This window comes from Pectinophora gossypiella, chromosome 1 (assembly GCF_024362695.1).
Source record: "Pectinophora gossypiella chromosome 1, ilPecGoss1.1, whole genome shotgun sequence".
In the NCBI taxonomy this organism is placed as follows: Eukaryota; Metazoa; Arthropoda; class Insecta; order Lepidoptera; family Gelechiidae; genus Pectinophora; species Pectinophora gossypiella.
This window is the reverse complement of record NC_065404.1, coordinates 134,875-157,678: the sequence shown is the minus strand read 5'-3', so window position 1 is coordinate 157,678 and position 22,804 is coordinate 134,875. Positions and strand designations below refer to the sequence as shown.

The following is a 22,804-nucleotide window of genomic DNA, read 5'->3' as shown; positions in this document are numbered from 1 at the left end:
GTATGGGAAAATCGTGTCCCCTTCCTCATACCGCCCTGTTCCGAGAAATCTATGCTTCTGGGTAAATCTCAAAGTACCTTAAATAGTGATTTCAATCCATTTCAATCCCGCGACTCTTTTCTGATTCCGAGATTTCGGGGGACACAATGACCAAGTATTTGGGGGACACTATTCTATAGTGTAGTAAAAAACTGGAAATGGCAAACAATAACCGTTTTTTACTGTGAACTACAGATTAGGCTGCACAGGCTACAGTTTCTTGCCTTTGTAGAGTAAAACAAAACTTATTGTTAAACGAAAATGGTGACGTCAAATTATCAGCTGGCTGACAGTGACAGAGTCACAGACACAGACTGCCTTGTATTATTTGACTTACAAAGTGGGGTGTTCTTTGTTATAAATTATTAAGTTTTATATTGTTTCAAAAATAAATTGCTTACTGTTTTGTCAATAGAAGCAGCGGTTCAAAAATGCAAAGCGTGATCAACACGGTAAAGGGCACGGCCCTTGGCGTAGCGGGCTATTTAACACCGGTCCTCAAGGTACTCCCATCTATAATTGAACTTCACAATAGAGCTTTGTTTACTTCTACGCTGATAACAGTATAATTAATTCCGTCACATCGTTAACAGTATTCTGATGTATTTATTTCCATTTGATTAGTTTTGTCACGGATAAATCTTGCTTATTATTTTATCGACTCGGTTACAATGTATAACGAGAGACGTGTACGTGGTATGTGTACAGGAGTCGAAGTTCCAAGAGACGGGAGTGCTGACGCCGGAGGAGTTTGTGGCGGCAGGCGATCACCTGGTGCATCACTGCCCGACGTGGCAATGGGCGCGCGGCGAGGAGGCGCGCGCGCGGCCCTACTTGCCCTTGGACAAGCAGTTCCTCATTACCAGGAATGTTCCCTGCTACCGACGGTGCAAACAGGTAGATACTTTTTAATGGATAACTAAATGTCATAAATAATTTATGTATTTAACAATTTTGAATCAAACATCTAACCAGTTTATAGTAATTTGTGATTATTATGATATTTGAAGATATAGGGTAGGATTAATATACCTCCGAGTAAGAATTTATCATAAACTGAAATAAAAATACAGACTATTAGGTAAGAATATTTTCTAAGAAACAAAATTCTCCCTTCTTTTATTCAGCTGTTTCCAGTCTAGGAAAGAGATTATTCATATCTATGATTTAATTTCGTGTTCATATTGTGTTTACAGATAGAGTACTGTGATGACAAGGAGAAGGTGATAGAGCAAGACGAGGACGGTGGCTGGGTGGACACACACCACTACGACACAGCTGGCTCATCCACTATTGAAGAGAAGGTTAGTTACATGTGCGCTTCCTGTTAATTTATTTGAGTACAATAAAGTAATTTGTATCTGTACATGGTCTAAACTAAATGGAACATCATACTTACTTAGAGACACCTGTGTAATGTTGTAGGAATGAATTTAATTCCTATGAAGTGTAGCATCTTAATTGTTCCATAATGTTTAGAATAAGTATTCAACACTTTGAGCACTTATAGAAAAACCGTTTGTCCTATGAAAGGTGTGTGAAATGACTCTCGACGCGGCGGAGCAGGGTGACAGCGACGCGGAGGCAGGCACGGGGGCGGCGGGGGACGACGAGGACGACGAAGAGGGAGAGGCTGAGGATATGGAGAACTTCCAGGAGTCCGGCCTGCTTGACGAAGTTGATCCCGTTAGTACTGGTTTTGACAAAAATATCATACTTTATAAGCTCCTCATCATCATCTTTGGCTTGTGTAAATTCATAACCTACAATGGAAAGAGTCTTAAACTATCGTACCATAGTTACTAATCGATATTGTTAGAGACACATTGGTATCAGAGAATTTTCGAAGTTATTGGTAACTGACTTGCAGCAGAGACTTATCTATCAAGCAAGGTGAGAATAGTGTTGTTGAAATTTACTTGTTGAAATGAACAACTCTAACTTGCTCACTAATGGTACTACTATTATAAATCATTCTATAGGCTCATGGGTAGTATTAGGGATGTACTACGGGTGTAGTATATCCCTAATTTACTATTGAGCTGGTGATTAATTATTAGTAGTAATGTGAGGAGTGTGTTCAGTCGACAGCGCTGGCGCCGCAGCGGGCGGCGCGGGGGCCGGGCGGGGCGGGGGCCGCGGGCGGCGCGGGGGGCGCGGGCGCCGACGGGGACGACATCGTGCACACGCGCACCTACGACCTGCACATCACCTACGACAAGTACTACCAGACGCCGCGGCTGTGGCTCATCGGCTACGACGAGGTAAGCACGCCGCCATGTACTAAGATATTTTTTACCTTTGACGGGTTTGCTCCTGGCCCAGAGTTACCCAAAGGCATTGACGAACCTAAGATGGAGCGAGCTCGCCCAGAAGGTGCCTATTCAATCTGGCCTTGAAAGCACGCGGGTTATATACATTCGGAAATACAGAAGACGGCAAAGAATTCCACTCCCTAGTACTCATAATGAAAGACCGGACGATGCGAAGCGCTTTGTGCGAATAGTTGGAATATCCACCAAATACGTCTGGAAGTCCGAAGATAAAAGGGGGATGGTGGAATAAGCTCGTGTAGATCGCGAGCATTCTCCTCGAAGTGCAGTCTGTAGAGTACCGACATACTGACGACTTTTCGCCTATGCGCTAAGGAGTGCAGCTTAGCTGTTAGCCGCACGTCGCTGATCATCCTCTTGGCTCTGCGCTCACTGAGTCCAAAGCGGCAAGTTGGTATTTAGCTGAGCCGTCCCAAAAATGGCTGCAATACTCCATACATGATCCGACTTGAGCTTTATACAGTGTTAGGATCTGTCCAGGTGTGAAGTAATGCTTAACCTTGTCGAGGACGCGCAGCTTTATGGCCGCAGTTAGACCTTAACTCCATGCCAAGGAGTTCTAGGCTGCCGGTAACAGGTACTATGTCATGATTCTTAACAGTTTCGATCTGCATCGTGTTTGAATGTATGAACTACTGTTTATCACTATGTTTCCATAAGAACTAGCGTGGTTTCTGTTTCACACTCACAACTTTGCTAATTAACCTATTATATACATGTACGTTTATCGTTATACCATAATATATATGATTGTATCATAATATCTATTCACAACTATATAAATTCTGTTATTTATATATACATTCTGTATATAACTTCTGTATCATTCCGTATATATTGGTATTATATATATATATAACTATTAACATTAAATAAAACGTTCTCTTGTATAAGCATCAAAACATGTTGTAACTGTAACGCTGCTGCTCTCATTCATGTTTGTTTTTTAAGTGGATAACTTTTTTGGCAAATAACTGTAATCTACTGATTGTACCTAAAATAAATTATGCTGTTGTTATCCCAAATAAAGAAAAATAAATAAATAAATACACATGCACTCATGCTCGTAATTCCTAATGGGATGAGCAGAGCCACAAGCAATCAGAAGCCAACTTGCAGCCTTTCTTGATACAATGTCCTAAAATGGATATGACTAACCGTATGGTTAGAAGTACAAAGCACACTGCACCTCTGGCGGGTTCAGTACGTAGTATAAGGACTACAGTGAACATGACACAATATAGTATATGTGCACCCACAGAACCACAGTCTGCTGAGCGTGGCGCAGATGTACGAGGACGTGTCGCAGGACCATGCCAAGAAGACAGTCACCATGGAGTCGCACCCGCACCTCTCCGGGCCCAGCATGGCCTCCGTGCACCCCTGCCGGTAAACACAATACTTTGATATTATTGAGAGCAGCGATATATTATGTATATAACGGGTGTTAGTGACATCGTAACGAAAACTTTGAGGGATGATTCAGGCCATGATTCTGAGTTGATATCAAGTGGAATTTTCCGTCGCAAAAGTATAGAATTGAAAATAATTTAAAAAAACTAAAAAAATAACATGAATTTTGCGACTGTATGTATGTCGTGTAATCCCGCTGTTACTCTAAGTAGCATGTCGCCTTTTATTTCTCTGTATTAGTGTCTTGTAACATTAGCGCAGATTCGCGCTATATTGGTATTGCAGATTCTTTGAAGCTACCATTAAAATGCCATGTAGTCGGCTGTATGATGATATTGATTTCAAAAACCCAAATAGCAACGTGGACACATTAATACGAACAAATACTTACAATTACTGCAACATTGAATATTTTTCTTAGAATGTCAAAAAATTTGTTTTGGAAAGGTGTTCCATAATGTATGTGTGATGTGGTTGAAGGCACGCCGAAGTGATGAAGAAGATAATCGAGACGGTGACGGAGTCGGGCGGCGAGATGGGCGTGTACTCGTACCTCATCGTGTTCCTCAAGTTCGTGCAGACCGTCATCCCCACCATCGAGTACGACTTCACGCAGAACTTCTCCATCAACTAGGAGCACGCGGTTGATGTAATACAAACACGTCTTGCCATCGAGTGTGTCCGCGTCGTGGAGCTGTGTGCTGCAGGCCCACTGGTGCCGATAATGGCGAACAACAATTTATTTACTTTTGACAGCTCTAAAGATAGTGTTACTTATGATAAGCGCAGGAGATAGTATTAGAAATGTGAGACTAAATAAAATTAGGTTTTATTTTTGCCAAAAACGGCACCATATTGTATCCCTTATATACGTCAACATAATGTAATGAAACTAAGGCCGAACTGTACGCTGGTGGGTCTGGAGTGTCTCGTGGTGGGGCTTTCAAACGTTTCTGGTCGTAGGTACTGGTCCCGTTTCATAGTGTCTACCGCCTCTCCTGCGGCCGGTCACACGTTGAACGCGTTTTCTTTCGAATTTGCATCGTACGTCCCCCACGAATACTTGTCTACGATCAATTCGCGAATTGCCCGCACACTGGACATTCCCATAGTACTTGGACGGTAGAGATTATGCGTTCGTGTTCGTACGTATTCACACAAGCCGAATTCATATGAAAGCGCGTCCAACTTGCGACCAGCCTAAAAGTCGTGTCGTAACGTTCTCATTTATTCGGGTGTAAGTTTTAATAGTTGTCGTCTCTATCAAGCATAGACAAATCAACTTTAGCCCATAGTTGACGTATCTAATGGATACGACCAGAGGCCGGCTGACCGATGACGTCGCTGCGTATTTATATGCTGTGTAGCCGTGATCGTATAGCTTGCCCGCTCACTCGCTGCGCTCTCTGCATTATACCCACCACACCTAGTACAAAAATCAAATAGTCTGTGTAGTCTTCTACTTGTACAAAATTTTGAAGTAATTATTGTTCAAAATGTTGTAATAATTCCCGATTGTAGCACAAACAATACACACTGCGTGAACGCAAGCAAGACTGTCCAGTAAGTTTATGGGGAACATTCCTAAGTAATTTCATTGTTGTATTTAGCAATATCTCTACTGATGTTGTAGGTGACATCTTGGATGTCAGTCAAGAGGATGCCTCAAGGTGAATCAAGGCAACTAACAGCAAGAATATTGAATAGATTCAATGTAATATATTTATAAATTATATGTCTCGATTTTGTGCACGTGTATACATATGTAAGTGTCGTGTATAATTATCATATTTTGCAATGTAATAGTTTATTTACTCCAGCTAGTATTTTATATTACGCGCATTGTTTCTTCAGCTGTAATATAAAACATATTTTGCTAAGAGGATGTTGTTTATTGTAAACTCCAACATACAGATACCAGTTGAGTTTATTTATAATATCACATTGAATATGTACATACATTTTACATTACATTATAATCGGTACAAATCGCCATGTTTCATAGTAAAATATATCAGTTTTGCTACAAGAAGCTGCAACTAATTACATATAATACAATAGGAGCTTCCACTCTCTACTCGCTAGTATTTATTGCACCCATTTCGTGAAGTCTAGTGTCGCCCTCTACCGGAACTAAAGCTAACTGTGCCGCGTCTGGGCTTCGGCGGCGCCACGCGCGACCGCCGCCACAGCGCGTCAGTAAAATTACTACAAAATAAATTATTATGTCAGGTGGATCAATGGCAGCATCGTGTCACTCTTCCGTATTGTTAATTTTAGTTAACACTATGTCGTAACCTGAAGTAGATACAGAGAATCTATGATATATAGTAGAGATACGAAATTTGATCTACAATATTGAAGACTTTGCCATAAATTAGTTAGGCGTTCAATTATAATAATTTATGATTATACCCAATAATTATATTAAATTTTCAATAATTTCATTGGCATGTCATCGGAATGTGTCATTGTCTTCGTCGCTAGTACATTGCCGGTAGCGTAGTTAAAACTACCGCTAAGATAGAGTGCCAAACTAACTATACATATTAACTATCAACACTTTGGTATACATTGTCAGAAAACTGGGAATAAATAATAATTTCTTATTACATCCGTAATGTCGCTGGACCTCTCTACAAGCTTGTAATGATAACAACTTGTATAACTGGAAGATAAAATTATGGAATAACTCGTCGTACATAGGACCACGGCAAGAGTCGTCGCCAATAGGATTCTAAGACTCAGTAGATCAGCAGTGTGTCACGCACGTGGGACGGAAAACAAAGACGCTAAATTGGTCGCTTACAACAAGTTTGTAGAGAAAGTCCGCCATCGATGCCCGCGCCCGTATCCCCGGAGTAGTGGGGATGCGGGAGGCGCCCTGGCGCCATCATAGTCAAACGCTGCCTTACAGCCACTTGGGGGTGGTCAGCGGCCGGGCAGCACTGTGGGCGGCGTGGTCAGCGGCCGGGCAGCACTGTGGGCGGCGTGGTCAGCGGCCGGGCAGCACTGTGGGCGGCGTGGTCAGCGGCCGGGCAGCACTGTGGGCGGCGTGGTCAGCGGCTGGGCAGGATGGCGGCGAGGCGCGCCAGCAGCAGCGCCAGCAGCGAGTCCAGCGGGTCGAGCGCGCCGCGCTGCAGCCACTTGGGGATGGTGGTACGCGCGTGCCGGAACCCCAGCTGCTGCAGGATGTAGTCCACGCCGTACGGCTCGATGGACTTGCCGGCCCACGACAGCAGTCTGGGGTACAACGTTACAACACATTCAACTTCTAGGTTGACAGCACTCGCTTTGCCTCAGAGGGAGCTAGATATTTCGAGACTTTTAATCGCAGGTCGGTAGGGTTAGGGGTTATTTCAAAGTATGACGAATAATTGGTTTAAGTATTTTAGAAGAAAACGAAAAACAATCACAATGTTGACTGAAGGTTCATTTTACTCGGGAGACAGTATCAGATGAATTTGCATGATGCAATTAGTTAGTGTACCGATCGTCGTTGCGACCAGCATGCGAGTGGTGGGTGCACGCACCTTACGGTGGGCTCCAGGTGCCAGGTGACGCAGCGGTAGTCGCGGTAGTCCTGCGGCGCCGGCTCGCCGCGCCCGCGCCCCGCCCCGCCCCCGCCGCCGCCGCCGCCCGGCATCTGCGGGGGAACAAATACAGCATAACGCAATCGCACTGTAAACACAACCAAGATAAATTGCTCTTTAGAAGAAGAAAGCCCGTATTGTAAAAAAGCGCATGTGTGCCCAATAAGAATAATCCTTCATCCTCATTTCTTACATCTCCAATCACCTGTCTTACTACTACTCTCCCTTTAAGTACGTTTGTTGAAGTAAGACGTATGACGATTTATTGTGGGTTTATGTCATCTTCAAATTCCGCTGATATCGCGTAGGAACTCTAAGACGATGTTCCCGGCAATACGTATGATTCCTGTGAACATACACATCGTTTTACTCACAACTCTTTCCTTCTCCTTGATGTATGAGGATATGAGGTCGTGCAGGAAGAGGAACGCCTCCGCGTCCACCGACACGAATATGTGGTCCTCGAACTCCGTGATGAAGCTGCACTCCACCACTGGCTTCGGATCTAATGTTACACCAAAATGTCACATTATTACAATGAAAAACTAAACGCAGTATTATCTTCTAATACCAATCGATGATTAATTTTTAGTGAGTCGATCGAGCCTCGAATGGTTCGAGCTGTTTTAGAGTGTACGAGGGATGGAGTTGTTGGAAGTGTCGCCTAGCACAGGCCACGCACCGAGGTCTGTGGGCGGGCGCGGCGCCTGGCGGTGCTGCGTGCGCAGGTGCAGCTGCAGCGAGGGCAGCGCGAAGATCACCTCGCGCGAGTGCGCCGCCTCGCCCTTGGCGCGCCGCTCCTCGGCGCCCGCGCCCGCGCCCGCGCCGGCCGCGCCCGCGCTGCCGGCCTCGCGCTCCAGGGACGGAAATAGCTCGATGGCTGCAATCAAATTAATTATTGTGGGTTTGTAGGTTTCTGAAATGATTTGTTTCGTAAAAGAAAAAGACAGTTATAGTGTTAGCGCGGCACTTTCATTTTCAAAATTCCTACAAATGGAAAGTTCCCAAATTACCGTCAATCTCGCTGCTAGCGAAGGCGTAGTGGAACCACTCGCGGAGCGTCTTGAACTGCGGCGGGAAGAGCAGCGCGCGCGTCATGCGGCACACGGTGGCCATGGACTGGTGCCCGCCCCCGCCGCCGCCCCCGCCGCCGCCGCCGCCCGGCCCCGCGCCCGCCGCTGCGCCCGCCGACAGGCCCAGCCCCGCGGTCAAGGACTGTACTACGTGGACCTCCAGCAACCCTGCATCCGGACAAATATCACGTCACAAACTTGATAAATGGGGATCCGCCAGAATTCAAATTTATCGCGTTGTCGAAAAGTTACTTTAGAATTTATCTGATAAAATAATAATAATCGTCCTTATCAAGAACTTCTGGTGGCAGATAATTTCAGGCATTATCAACAAGTACTTAAACAAACTTTTAGGTCGCAAAATTGTCCAAGACGGTCATCACCAGGTATGGTGATGACCCTTCTCCAAATTTCTACGAAACCATCACAGAATGTTCACATTTCCTGGAAAAACTGAAAATTGAAATGAAATGACAAAATCACTGGTTATACACGTGAATGCCTCAAAATCAAACCTTGTTCGTCGGCGAGTTGTTGTGCCTCTGTGGCGAAGGTGATGCAGGGCATCTTGAGGCTGAACAGCGCCCACGACTTGGCCTTGAAGCTGTTGCCATGGAAACACGCCAGCGACACGTTCGCGCCCTGCAGCTCCATCGTGCCGCCTACCACCATACCTGCATATACAAATTGTTAATATTATGGCCCACCCACACGAAAAGTTAAAATATACCGGTGAACTTTCTCTACCTAACAGTTACAACACAAGCAAAATTTTGCGTTTGCAGGATGATTAGAATTATGCCCAGTTAATTTACCAGAAAGAGAACATTTCATTTAATGAAATAAAGGGTATGTTCATCATCAAACTCGGTTCCGGTGTAGGAGGAATTAAAGTATATTTGGATATCGCTCGCTTATAAAGTAAACGCAATTACACACACATCGCAACACGCAATTTGCAATAATTTGCAATGACACGCACCGTGCGCGGGCAGCGGCGCGCTGAGCGTGGCCAGCTGCAGGCCGGCCAGCTGGCGCAGCACGCGCTGCCAGTGCCGGTGGTGGCGCAGCTCGGCGCCGCCCTCGCCGCCCACAGCCGCCGTCGCCGCCGCCGCCGCGCTCGCTGCTGCTGCGTTCGCCACTGCACAATGCCAAACATTCTATCGGACCAGAATCGTTTAATAGTATTTTATGCAACAGTTGTATAAGAAGGGTCAAAAAATGCGAGTGGCGTGAGTTGCGATGTGAGCCTTGGCGAACATCGCAATAAGAGACGCCACGAGCATTTTTTGACCTAGTTATACAACGTTGCATACAATACTTTTTCTACGACGACGTTATTTTAAATGAAACAAAAATTATACAAAGAAAAATTTTATTTATAAAAATTATTTTCCAACGCGCGGGAAAATGGCGGCAAATGTATACTTTTTTTTATAGTATATCTATGGCACCAAACAAAGTAAAGGTGCCAGTTTCCGGTCAAAAAAAAAAAAACAACAACAATGCTTTTTTGGCGACATTATAGTACAGTTACACTTTGTAAACAATGCTTTTATAGGCCATAGAGCGTACACTTTTTCAAAGAGTTTAATTATGTATGTACTTATATTAGACTTTTTGGTTATTTAAATGCCAGATTAAAGTAGAGGAGTAGAAAAAGGTATTAACCACTTTTGTGTGATAATGCGTGGTAGGTACATACTCTCGCGGCGCTCCCAGGCGCGGCGGCCGCGGTAGTCGGGGTGCAGGCTGGAGAACACGCGCTTGCTGGACTTGAACTGCTGCGTGAAGAACTCCTCCAGCTTGAGCTGCATCTTGAGCAGGTCGGGCGTCGTGCTGCGCGACATCAGCACCTGCAGCTGCTGCCACGCCAGCGTGCCGTGCGCCAGGATTATCGCCGGCCTGGAATCGGTGAAATTTCGATTGAATCGCATTTTAAACGATTTGAGGAATTTAATTGCAAGATAGTTCGTATTATTAGATTACACGTGACCGCAAGATGGCGGATGAAAACCGGCTTACGAATTTTGGCACTTCCCGCTCATGCGAAGCGGAATGAGTGGGCACGTACCTTGCGCTGGTCCGCTGCGGGCGGGCGCGGGCCAGCCACTCGTCCCGCGCCGCGGCCTGCAGCCGGGACACCCGCGCCAGCAGCGCCGCGGCGCCCATGTACTCCAGCCGCAGCTCCAGCGCCGCCAGCCGCACGCCGCACACGTGCATCGGCATGCCGCCCGCCTCCTCCGAGATGTGCGCTGCAACCGACCATTACTCTGACTGGCGGGGGTGTGCGACACACACGGCGGATATACTCTCGACAGGCAGACATGGGATAACGATGGTCGGAGCATATGGAACCGTGATCTTTGCCTGCTCGAAGGATAAACAGGCGTAACCTTGTCTCGTAGATATATGTCAATGTCTCACCGTAAGTATGTATGGCGGAGAGCGAGATGGCCCCGCCGACGATGCCGCCGCGCGCGTCCAGCGCCGAGCCCGCCAGCGCCACGCCCACCAGCATGTTGCGGTGGCCCGTGCTGCCGATGCTCAGGCGCCCCGAGCAGTTGAAGTCGCGGCTCTGCCAACTACACGTCACTTTAGTCAGTCCAGATAACAACTCCGTGGTACAGCAAGATGCACTACGGATATAAAAATGAAACCGGCCCTAAACCGTTTCAATGTTGCGTTCCCGAAATTCATACGATCGTCTCATGTAATCGTCTTTCATGTGTCTCAGGAACAAATTTCCGATGCATGAAATTTTACCATCTTCTTCTTATCGTGTGGGTTGTGAGGTGGAATACCAACCTCATCAACCCATCATCATTGATTTTACCATCAATTACTGCAGATACTTTTTGCGGATACTTCGTACGAATGATCTAAACACCTAACGCCAAATTTGCCATCGCGCCCTCACCTGACGTTCCCCATGACGTTACCCATGTTCATGTGCACGTTCAGCTTGGTGAAGTTCACCGCGAACAGCACCAGAGTCTCCCACGCCGCGTTCGCTTTATCTGAGGACACACGACACCAACCAGTCAAACACACCATCAACAAAAACTGACTCATGCAGTATGTTTCCTACAGCACGCAATACTAAATAGTTACTAACTACGCACTTATTTTACTACATTCTTACCTTTATTAGACTTAATAGTATCAGTTTTAGTTTTCTCTCTCTGTGGCAACACTGGTGACACCGGCACATTACTTGTTGATCTGGAATACATATCACGTCATTATTTACCAAGGATTTGGAACCAAACATTGAACTATGGATGTGTGATTTCAAGGTAGGTTCAAACAGAACGAAGGCACTTTGTTTCTTATTAAAATTCTTCAGTTTACGAGTACTGTTTCATTGCTAAAAGAAGATAACAGTAACTAAATACGTGAAGAAAGCGGGAAGCATTGCATTCATTTTACAGCTGTTTTTAAGATGTTGGTAAACAACGTCTGTTAAAGAAGCCGATTAAAAACAAGTATTTGATAACTCACGGTACTCCATGTGCGCTGCTAGCGGCGGCGTGTGTGGGGTGAGCAGACAGGTCGCCGAGGAACATGCGGCGCACGATGGTGCGGCGGTACCACGCCTTCGGGAACGCCAGGATCTCGCCCAGCCGCCGCATGTCGTACTTGAACCACGCCGACCCCACGTCCACGATTGCTGGGGATTACGTGACACACGATAAATAATCAGTTATAATCGGTTACCCCAATTAACTAGCATAGAGTAGTAGACTGTTTGAATCGCTCAAAGATAAAATGCTATTCTAGTGATCAAAAATTACTGGATTTTTTTTTGATATAAGTAATTATGAATTAGAGCACCTACAAGTAGAGATCATGACTTACTAGAGAACCGCACGGTGGCTTTCGAGCGGTCGTTGTCAGCGTGATAGTCCAGTTTGCGCGACCGTGATAGATGGAACTTGACAAATTCCACGTTGATGCTTAGCGAGTCTTTGCGCTCGGAGTCTGCGAGCGGCGACCACTGCGCCTCCTTGAGGCTGGACTTCTTGCCGCCGTACGGGTGGAACATGTACACGGAGAAGTCCGCCAGGCAGCCCGTCACGCTCAGACCGCCCATCGCCACGCCCGCTTGTGCCAGCTCCCTGGGGTAACATATGCTCAGAAGAAGTTCGGCATACAATGACAAGTAGTGAAGTTGAAAAAGGTGGTGGTAAAATTAATTACGAGAATCATTCAATATTGCTGACAAAATTGACATGAGGAAGTGTACTCACTCATCAGTGGCTCGCTTCGAGCTGAACACGATCTGGAGACTAGGCAGTTGCAGCAGGCACTCGACGCGCGAGGCGGGCAGGCACGAGAAGCGGAACGTGGAGGGCTGCATGTGGAAGTGGACGATGACGTCGACGGGGAACGAGGCGTACACGTACTGGCCGTACGACCCCGCCGCCTCGCCGCCGCCCGCCGCGGCCGCGCTGGCCGGGCCGGCGCTGCCGGGGTCTGCGGGGCCAAATATAAGGAAGCTGTTTAAATACAGTTTACATTTTAAACACTTTCACTGACACTGATCACGGACACTTGGGATGGGGACCACGGCTATAAACGGGCCGCGAAGGTGTTAAAATTGACAAAACCAAAAGTTTTATCGGGTATAGGCTCACTCACCGAGCGTGGGCGGCGGCTGTGGCGCGGCGAAGCTCTTCTCAGGTATAGGTTCGAGCGTGCGCTCGAGGAACTCCAGTATATGTGGCGAGATGATGGTCTCCTCGGGGATGCTCTGCAGCGTGATCCAGGCGAACAGCGACGCCTTCTTGCTGGCGGCCTTGCGCAGCGCCGCGCCGCCCGCAGGGGACGCGCCCTCCTCGGGGGTCGTCTTGGACTCGTAGTGCACCTGAGACACGCAGGTTACAATTATGAAAAAGAATGGCGTGTATAAAGTCTGCAATACCTATAATATTCATTATTTAACTTAATTCATACATAAGGGTTGACACGAAAAAGGTACCGGTAGTCGAAAGCGGTAACTAACAAATATAACAAGAACCAATAACCAATTCCAACATTTTTCATAATGAGATCCTCTAGATAGGAATCGGACTACACATGGCACATTTGTGAATTAGAAAGAGTTCACCAGTAAAATTAGTTAACTCAAAGTTAATTGAAATTCATCCTCCTTGGAACTGTGGGTACGAAGAGGTATGAGGTGTAAGGTCATACCTTGAGGTCTAACCCGGGCACGCGGAACACGGTGATGTCGATGGCGGGCGTGAGGCGCGGCGCCGCCAGCGGCGGCTTGCGGCGGGCGCCCGGGGAGCCGGGGGCGGCCCCCGGCCCCGCCCCCGCCCCCACCCCCGCGCCCTCCAGCCCGCCCGACGCCGAGCGCCCGACCCGCATGCGGCCGGCCCTGGACACACATCGCCCTGTTATGTAGCGCCTTTCAAACTAAACAGCAGTTCGATACAACCGATAAAACAAATGAATATTGCAGATCTGCAAAAATATTATTTATGTATAATGAAAACCAAATCTGTGATCTTTCGATATATTTCTGAATTCTTCAAAATTAGAATCCCCCTGTTGTTTCATATCGGACTCAAAACTGGTTTGTTTTGTTACGAGAAGTATTTTTATCTCTCTTCGATTTTCTTCGCTATCCACGTATCACAGAGCAGCTTACATCCTGATCTCCTCCTCCCTGCTGGGCTCCTTGGTGTGCAGCACGCACTTGCCGCTGTTGACGTGCACCTTGACGTCCAGCTCGAAGTCGATGTTGGGCTCCGCCGCCTTGGGCTTGCCGCGCGCCTCCGCCCCGCCGCCGCCCTCGCCCGCCGCGCCGCTGCGTGCACACACAACACGTTACGGCTGGACCATCGTCGTGCCACCATTATATTAACAATTTTAAATGGCTAATTCAAAAACGTCTTCTCAAAATATCCAACCTTATATAGAAATTTATATCAATCGAAGTAGACAATCTAATCGTGGGATCTAGCAAAGTTATTCGTTTTCTAAAATCAATAGGTAAAGATCATCGAAAGCGGCATGAGGAGCAATTCAAGTGACCTGCGGTCGGCGTCCCGCGGCTCCCGCCGCAGCTGCACGCCGGGCTCCACGTCGGGCCACGGCTCGCGCGGCGCCGGCAGCGAGCTCTGGCGCTGCACGCCCCGCCCCGCGCCCCCCGCGGCCCCCGCCCGCAGCGGCTCGCACGGCGGCAGCTCGCCTGCCACACGCAACAACACTCAGCTTGCCCGTCAGGGGGTACTACGTCCTACAACACACACTTTTAATATTTATGTCAGTAGGTAAGCCGAAACTGTGCTCTCGACGATCGTCATCAGGATTCCGTTAAAGCTCGGCAGGATTCTGAAGGCTTTCAGAGCGCACAGTGTCGGTGAAGCGTGCACACACCTATGTCGGGCAGGCGCGGCGGGCCGAGCGCGCAGTAGTCGTCGTCGTCGTCGTGGTCGGCGCGGTCGGCGCGGTCGGCGCGGCGGGCGCCGGCGTCCCCGGCCAGCATGGACCGCGAGCGGGACGCGCCCAGCCCCAGCTTGCCGCGCGTGATCGTGCTCGCCTTCACGCTCTGCCGGCGCAGCTTCTGGATCATGTCCCTGCACAGATACGTCACTCGTACTATACCAATAAAGAGCCGACGAGGCGCAATCTGTGCTAAATAGCTGATTTGCTCGCTTACGATTCGCTGAGGTAACGAGCTTCAAGAATATGATGAGTAAACTAATATACCTGCGGAAGTCCTTGAAGACGAGCGCCTCGAGGTCGTGCAGGCGCTTCATCTCGTGCTCGATGGTGGAGTGCGAGGCGCCGAGCGCTCGCAGGTCGTTGATGATCTTGGCCTGCTCGTTCATCTCGTGCTCGATCAGCTTGGAGCGCTTGCGCGCGTCCAGGCTGGCGTCGAACACGAACGCCGGCAGGTGGTCCGCCTTGCGCCGCAGCACTATGCTCTCCTACACCACACACATCCATCGTGTAACTTATGTAACTTAGTTATGGGAGCAGATGTACAGAAGTCACACAAACATTCACAAATAAAACTAATTAAAGTGAGCAGAGCCGGAACTTAAAAAACGTTAAATGTTTTTTACCTGAGATCCTTTACTGTTATCTGCTTCATCATCAAAGTCGCTGTCGAAATCCATTTTCAAAGGATCCTCTTCCTCAAAACCTAGAAAAATATGTTTCGATTTAAAACAATACCGAATGTTCAAAGTATAACGCTTTAAGGCCGTGTATTGCAGTAAAATAGATAAATAAACGTATGTGGCAGTGACCCGTGAGCATGGTGAGTGTGTGTCCGAGCGCGGAGAGCTGCTTGCCGACGCTCACGTCGAGGTGGATGTCCACGCCCTCCATCTGCCACGACACGTTCAGGAACCACTTGGCGTTCTCTGCACCGACACAACATAAATATTTATACCAATTAAGAACTTATTACCACACCTGGACCTGACACCAGAGAAGAACTAATTTGACTTGTCGTTATATTCACAAACAGAAAATGTTACTCATTAAGTTCCAACGATGCTTTAGTTTCCCACGAATCATGTCTTCTATTTATTTTAAACTAGTCACTTTAAATTAAACCTGACTGAAGTATTGAAACCAAGAAAGCTATTGCAACAACTCTCATTTCCTATATTGAGGAGTCTCTCTCTCTCCTTAACATTGATCATTCCCATCTGATGAAAGGGTCTAATTCGGCCTTTCGCTGAATAGTGCGTACCATTATGTTTAGCAGCGGTGGTGCGGCTGCAGACCTGGTAGGTGCCTTCGGAAACACAGCACACATTGCTAGCAGGCTCGTCGGCGCGCGGCTGCCAGTCATCTAGTGAAGCCTCGAACTCGTCGGCGAACCGCAGGCACAGCCCCACGAAGCGGCCCGCGGACACCAGGGCGCCCGATGAGCACGCCGACACCGACGTGCTCTCCAGGGTCACCACCACCGCGCCGCGACCCTCCTCGCCGCCGCCCACTGACCCGCCACCCTGCGTAACAGATGGTGAGGTTAATACGAAGGAAAACGATCAGGTTAACTTAGAGAGTTGAGCGATATGGGTACATGGGATGTGGATGTGTGGGGATGTGGCTATGGGCATTGGCGCTTCTGCACTGTAAAGTCGTGAAATGTAAGTAAATAAATAACTACTACACAGTAATTGACCGATTGCGCAGTTGTTAGAGTTTCCTTTGTTCGCTCGTTGATTTATTACGACTTTTATATTCATATTCAAAATTATCTTTATTCAGTAGGTAACGTAGTTGTACTTTGAATCGTCATTTTTTACATAACGAACGTCTCATTTGCCTAAAACTGCAGCTTCTGACAACCTGTAAAACGGGAAACGGGAGTAGGGGAAAAGAAGCTGCAAGAAAATCCTCGGCATTATAAAATATGTACAAGCGAGAACGTGTTGACAGAATAACTGTTTTATAGTCAGGAAAGGTTATTGGCAACTGACCATCAGAGGCGGCGGCGGTGGCGGCGCGAGCGGCAGGCAGATGCCGATGTCGTCCACGTCCAGCTGCACGAACACAGTGCTCAGGTGCGGCGCCGCCATGGCCGACGTCAGCTGCACCTGTGGGGCACATACAGCGCTATACTACTGTATTCTAGGGACGCAACAAACACTCATCTTTATTTTATGTGAGAGGTGGATAATACCGAGGAAACATGTCCTAAGACAGAGCGAGAGTGATCGATAAGAAACTCCTAATAAACTATGACGGCGTAATCAAAATAACAGTGGTAACTTTCACATTTTGGGCTTTGGAAACACTCTCTAAACTATCAATGGTACAAAAATTAAAGCACATAATAACGGGTTCTTACCGCGTTTAAATGGGGATATGAGACTCCCGATATTTAATTATGATAATAACCGCGTAAACTTAAAACAATGTATCAATGGTACAGTTTCAGCCCAGCATTTACAACTCATCACAAAGATCCAGAAATCCCAGTTACCTTTTCAATGAGCTGCTGCGTAGCATGCAAGACCTCCGTGTTCAGCGAGCGTCGCTTCTCGTTCCAGTACTCGTAGGCGTTTTTGTAGTTGAGCCAGACGAGTATAGCGCGGTCGACTGCGACCGGCTGCACGTACACCAGCGGCCGCTTGAGGCGGATGAGCACCACGTCGCCCTCGCCGCCGCGCGCGTCCGCTGCGTCGGCCGTGCCCGCGCCCGACCCGCCCGACATCTCGTCCTGGAACGCGTTGCGCATCGCTAACGATGCCACGGGTGGTGTTAATAATGCAAGTACACGCATGAAGATCGACTAAGGCTGAGGTGCGTATTCATTGATGATCAATGGCCGATTAGGTTCTCTCTTGCAATAAGCGTCTGATATTAAAAACCAATAAATGACATTGACAAATGAATGACATGAAATGTACGATTTAATTTGATTGCGGGTTTTTGCTTTACTGGTTCTGTGTCATCTCACTCTCCTCTCTCATTCTTCTCGCTATCGCCTTTTCCCAAATCTTTATCTTACTATGTGACATAAGCTTTATTCCTCGATAGTTGCCACAGTCCTGTACATCATCTTTGTTGAACTGTTGCACCATTCCTCAGAGATCACCTCCTCTTGCAACAACTTATTGAAGAATAAAGTCAGTCACATCCATCCATCCACTTTTAAAAACTTCCATACTTCTACAGGTATATCATCCGCCCCGACGGCTTTTCCATTCTTCATATCTTGCACAGCTTTTTTTACCTCACCTATACTCACCTCTTGCACCACACCCAGATTAAGTAAGTAAAATCTTTATTTCCTCTACAAAAAAAAAACACATGGATACATAAATACATACAAAAATACAATATTTGTAGAGGCTGGAGCCTAAACTAGGATACCCTGTGTTTTAGGACTCCCGGCCTCCATCCCCAGAAAGTCATTGTTAAAAAAAATATAACAAAATATATAAAAAAAAATTCGCTGATTTCCCTTCCATGTCTTTCATTTCTATCATTTGATCTACCATTTACTTTTTAAACTCTTCCGCATATTCTTCTTTTTCTAACATATACCGCGTGTTTGGGGGGAGGCCTTGGCTTGTTTTTGCTTTAGTTGTTGACACAAAAAAAAAACAAAGTAGTTTCTTTTTTATTGCTTAAAATTTTAGCTTAGGTAACCCTATCTGAAATGTGACCTAAAACTTTATACAACCCCAAGAAGTGTAAGATAATACTCACATATCCTAGTATTAAAGAAGGCGTACTGCTGGAACTCAGGCTCGGCCTCCTCGAACATGGCGTTGCGTATGAGCTGCCCGAGGCTGAGGTTGAGGTGCACGGTGGCGCGGGCGAACAGGCGCGTGTCCTGCGGCGCCGGCACGTTGGCCACGCGGTTGGACAGCTCCAGTTCTACTGCGCCTGTTTCTAGGCGGACAGCGCTGCGAGACAGAACGCAAGATAGAAATTTACATCCTTTGTAGTCTTGGCTATTCATCGTTAAAAAATTCGCCAAATTTATGTTAAAAAAAATCAAAAATATTTATTTTTCAAAATTGGCTTACAAAGTTAGCGCTTTTTGAACATCAAAAAATTAAATTACATATTATGTAACTAGCTGTAAAACTACTACCACATCGGAATCTGTAACGCTGAGGGAAAGACGTGGCCAGAAAACCTCCCAGCACAGGGCCCTAGTCCTACTGTTTCATGTTTTCCTTTCCTTTCTTTTTTTTTAAATCCAGTTTGTATTACATAATGGTATTCCAAGAAGTGTAAGTTGCAAGTTTTAAGTTGATCTCGTGCGCTGGATCTGGCATAATGGAGGTAAATATGACATGTTTGCATAAAGCCTCATCAGATTACGAACGGCGAACGTTTACTGAAATTGAGTATAGAAATGCAGTAAGTAATAAAGCAGTACTTATAGAAGTAAATAACTACAGCCCCATCGGTCTGTAAGCTATTACCATTTGTTACTTATGAAATAGCAACAAATTGCGGAATCAAAGAATGCGATTTTGCGGTAAGAAATTACTGGTTCACGGATATGAATCCGTAGTTCGAAGGACCATCTTATGTGTTTGATACACATTCATGCAAAAAAAGAAATGCAAATGTAGAGCCACAACCACAAAACATTTGATTCTACTGTACTGTAGCACTCTGCGTCAGCGTCCGCGCGGTCTAGGAAGACTATCACATCAATGTTAATGAAAGTGAGCGATAAAGTTGTATTGATAGTTGGTTCTGGATCAGCAGAATGCAGTGAAACAAAATTGAAGTGGCAGTGTGGCGGTATACCTGTTGCTGGGCGTAGTGGCGGTGAGCTGTATGCGCTGTATGCGTATGACGAGCGAGAACAGCGCGCGGCCCAGCCCACCCGCTGGCTCCTCGCCCCACAGCGGCACCGGCTTCTCCCCGCCTGATACTTTCTGTACTACTTCGTTCACCTCCTGCGGAGGCAAGTTGACAAGGCAGATGAGAGTTTTGTTCAGTAGTACTTAGCACGTTTTTTATTTCGAAAAGAAAATCAAAACGGGCAGGGGCACACGTTACCAGACAACAATTAGCAACGATGTGGTACTCGGTATAGGAATTTTAAGATGATAAGTGTCTATTCCATACAGAAAATCTACCATTTTGAAGTTTACTCCTGTCGCAGTAAAGAAGCATAGTGTAACAGAGGAGACCCACCTTCATAAAGACCTTCTGCACGAACACAAGATGGTTGAGTAGGTCCGTGGAGAGCGTGTGCTCGAACACGCCGATGTCCGCCGTGGCGGCGAGGTAGCGGCCCGCCCGCAGCACGGCGCCGTCCTCGCCGCCCGCGCCCGCGCCCGCCTCCGCGCCCGCCTCCGCCACCCGCGCCGACACGTGCACGCCCGGCAGCGCCACCATGGCCGCTGCCGGAATGTTGGCCTCGGTTGCCTGCTTTACCAACGATAATAATAAACTGCTTTGCAGTTCTTCAGACTGTTTCTTCTCTGGAGACCGCTAACCGAAACAAATATATCTATGTAGCACATATTTGAAGTTACAGTAAACATATCGTTGTCACCAAAAACTAATCTCGTTAATGGAAGCTTAAGTAAAACAACAGAGGGATTGTGTCATCTAACATGATGGACTAATGTTATGGGCGATAGGCTGATCCCTTATCACCATAAGGTTCATCATATCCATCTTTGGACTTCGTATCAACAGTGGCTGCAAGTTGTCTGTGATTACTTGTGGCTCTGCCCACCCCATTAGGGATTACGGGCGTGAGTTTATGTATGTATGTGTATGTAAGTAAAACAAGTGTTTTCATAATAGCTATACCTGGATTGAAAATGAAAGTTGGGTGTAAGTTTTATACAAACGATACATCGAACATTTCCAAATTTACCAGCCAGATCATAATTTTGCCAGTTGGTCAGCTGAATTTAATAAATTTAAAAAAATTCAAATATTGCGAATTCTTGTTACAAGTCCTATAGCTGATAGTGTATGTACGTATTGCGAGGTTAGTTTACCTGTAGCTTGGTGACGAAGCTGAGCGAGTGCTGCGGCAGCTCGATGGTGAAGTGCGCCTTGTCGCCCGTGACGCCCGACCCGCTCACCTGCTCCATCTTGTACTGCGCCTGCAGCGACGGCAGCAGCGCCGCCGTCACGCTCAGACTCTGGGGACCAGGTACGATTTGCTGACGGACGTCTTGTACATGTAGGAATACTCACACGTCAACAATGCAGGTAATATACAAATTATAAGAGTGATCAAAATAAGCAAACGAGTCAGCACGCGGTACAGTATCGGTACCAAGAGACGCATGATATGTTTTCAAAGTGCTACGTAACCGCCTGTCTTGACTGGGCAAAGAGAACACGGAGGCAATATGCAAACAAGAAAAATACTATAAGATAAAGAATAACAGTCGTTTGGAATGTGGTACCTGCACGGCGATGGAGAACTGCAGGTGCGGCGGGTGCAGCAGCGGGTGGTGCGCGGCGGGCGCGGGGCGCGGAGGGGGGCGCGGCGGCTGCGGCCGCGCGGGGGGCGGGGACTCGGGCTCGGGCGCCGCGCGCCGCGTCGCCAGGCGGCCCACGCCTGTAGTGCAAAGTGTGTCTTGCTTTGAAACCGAGCGGGGTGACGTTGTCAGCATGAATTTCGGCAAGGAATTTGCGGTATTTATTTATTATATATTTGGGAGACCAACAGCTCTTAACAACTATAGCAAAATATTATATAAAATCGATAAATGGGTGCCGAAAGTTTCTTTTTTTCAATTTTATTATAATAATAAGGCCGTCGGCAACTCTATGAGAAATAAGCCGCTAGGAATCTGGCTCAGTGTGCGGCAGCTCTACCCGCACGCCGCCCACGCTCATGTATATGAAGTGACAGGGCCTGACCTAGTTCCTGCAGCGTGGAGGACAGCTGCCGCGAGGAGCGCGTCATGACGCCGTGCAGCGCCACCGGGTGCTGCGGCAGCTCCACCCTCACGCCGCCCACGCTCAGCAGCGCCGCCGCCGCCGCCCGCCCGCCCCGCCCGCCGCGCCCCGCCTCCCACGAGTGCAGCGCCTGGGACTTGCCCACGCTCACGCGGACTACCGTCCTGCCAACACAACGAGAACCGTGTCACACAATAATCATTTCATCACCTAGTACTTCCTCTCTTTTTCACTAACTAGTACAAAATTTTAGAGTTGCATGAAATGAAATCGAATTCTCCTTTCTACGATCTTTCAATAACACTGTATAGATTTGGGACGAGTTTACATACTGATGATGCGGCGCGGCGCCCTCGAGCAGCACGATGGTGGAGCGGCCCAGCGTGCCGGTGAGCGACCACTGCTTGGCGCGCGACGCGGACAGCGAGGCCTGCAGCGAGGTGAGCTCGGCTTCCAGCTTGAGCCCCGACAGCGAGGCCAGCACCCGCGTGCGGTGGATGCGCGCCACGCCCACCACCACCACGCCGCCGCCGGCGCCGCCGCCAGCGCCACCACCAGCGCCACCACCAGCGCCAGAGCCCGTCGCCGACATGGCGCCGCAATCGCGCACGGAGCTGCGGGACACTCTTGTCGATCCGCGCATGCGTTCAGGTATTTCCGACGACACTGAAAATCTACACATACAAACAAATTCTTTGTAGATTAATCATTATCACCATTATACTCAAAGTAATTGTAAAGTACTGGAAGTAGAAGTACTGGAGGTATCCTCATTCTGTTAAAACAAGAAAGAAAATATTTATTCGGCAAAAAATACATAATTACATATAGTTAGACGGTACTTAGTAATTAACAATAGAATTATAAATAATGCCGAAACGGCAAGAATAGCAGTTGCAATTTGCCAAAATTGCGAAGTAACCACGGGGCACCCGTGGGTTTTCGTGATATGATTTTCTATCACCTG

General features: G+C 47.5%; 2 protein-coding genes across 2 annotated transcripts in view; one reads left to right on the top strand and one right to left on the bottom strand.

The window, feature by feature from the left end:
• The first annotated feature begins 321 nt into the window (after positions 1–321).
• Positions 322–5,665, top strand: LOC126368516 (ubiquitin-like-conjugating enzyme ATG3). The gene is made up of 8 exons (XM_050012547.1): positions 322–379; positions 455–542; positions 748–936; positions 1,236–1,343; positions 1,573–1,725; positions 2,124–2,303; positions 3,634–3,761; positions 4,266–5,665. Exons 2-8 carry the CDS (start codon positions 471–473, stop codon positions 4,417–4,419), a joined length of 984 nt encoding a protein of 327 aa, XP_049868504.1. The 5' UTR covers positions 322–379; positions 455–470; the 3' UTR covers positions 4,420–5,665.
• A 29-nt stretch (positions 5,666–5,694) lies between these two features.
• LOC126366583 (transmembrane protein KIAA1109 homolog) overlaps positions 5,695–22,804 on the bottom strand; it is a 28,902-nt gene continuing 11,792 nt past the window's right edge. Inside the window, exons 15-47 of the mRNA XM_050009737.1 lie at positions 22,170–22,511; positions 21,799–22,001; positions 21,339–21,493; positions 20,922–21,068; positions 20,101–20,334; positions 19,708–19,859; positions 18,646–18,845; positions 17,414–17,670; positions 16,908–17,024; positions 16,172–16,433; positions 15,720–15,836; positions 15,534–15,613; positions 15,175–15,395; positions 14,842–15,041; positions 14,497–14,653; positions 14,111–14,269; positions 13,651–13,837; positions 13,096–13,321; positions 12,705–12,930; positions 12,313–12,572; positions 11,956–12,124; positions 11,597–11,676; positions 11,372–11,471; positions 10,879–11,036; positions 10,526–10,706; positions 10,157–10,356; positions 9,434–9,592; positions 8,967–9,125; positions 8,392–8,619; positions 8,061–8,258; positions 7,753–7,883; positions 7,319–7,431; positions 5,695–7,028 (exon numbers count right to left, since the gene is read on the bottom strand). Coding sequence (XP_049865694.1) covers positions 6,845–7,028; positions 7,319–7,431; positions 7,753–7,883; positions 8,061–8,258; positions 8,392–8,619; positions 8,967–9,125; positions 9,434–9,592; positions 10,157–10,356; positions 10,526–10,706; positions 10,879–11,036; positions 11,372–11,471; positions 11,597–11,676; positions 11,956–12,124; positions 12,313–12,572; positions 12,705–12,930; positions 13,096–13,321; positions 13,651–13,837; positions 14,111–14,269; positions 14,497–14,653; positions 14,842–15,041; positions 15,175–15,395; positions 15,534–15,613; positions 15,720–15,836; positions 16,172–16,433; positions 16,908–17,024; positions 17,414–17,670; positions 18,646–18,845; positions 19,708–19,859; positions 20,101–20,334; positions 20,922–21,068; positions 21,339–21,493; positions 21,799–22,001; positions 22,170–22,511 — 5,962 coding nt within the window. The 3' untranslated portion in view covers positions 5,695–6,844. The remainder of the gene's footprint in view (positions 7,029–7,318; positions 7,432–7,752; positions 7,884–8,060; positions 8,259–8,391; positions 8,620–8,966; positions 9,126–9,433; positions 9,593–10,156; positions 10,357–10,525; positions 10,707–10,878; positions 11,037–11,371; positions 11,472–11,596; positions 11,677–11,955; positions 12,125–12,312; positions 12,573–12,704; positions 12,931–13,095; positions 13,322–13,650; positions 13,838–14,110; positions 14,270–14,496; positions 14,654–14,841; positions 15,042–15,174; positions 15,396–15,533; positions 15,614–15,719; positions 15,837–16,171; positions 16,434–16,907; positions 17,025–17,413; positions 17,671–18,645; positions 18,846–19,707; positions 19,860–20,100; positions 20,335–20,921; positions 21,069–21,338; positions 21,494–21,798; positions 22,002–22,169; positions 22,512–22,804) is intronic.

Coding starts and splice junctions, on each gene's coding strand:
- LOC126368516 (XM_050012547.1), top strand. CDS start 471: ATGCAAAGCGTGATCAACACGGTAAAGGGCACGGCCCTTGGCGTAGCG. Junction 543..747: donor ATTTAACACCGGTCCTCAAG/GTACTCCCATCT, acceptor GTATGTGTACAG/GAGTCGAAGTTCCAAGAGAC. Junction 1,344..1,572: donor CATCCACTATTGAAGAGAAG/GTTAGTTACATG, acceptor GTCCTATGAAAG/GTGTGTGAAATGACTCTCGA.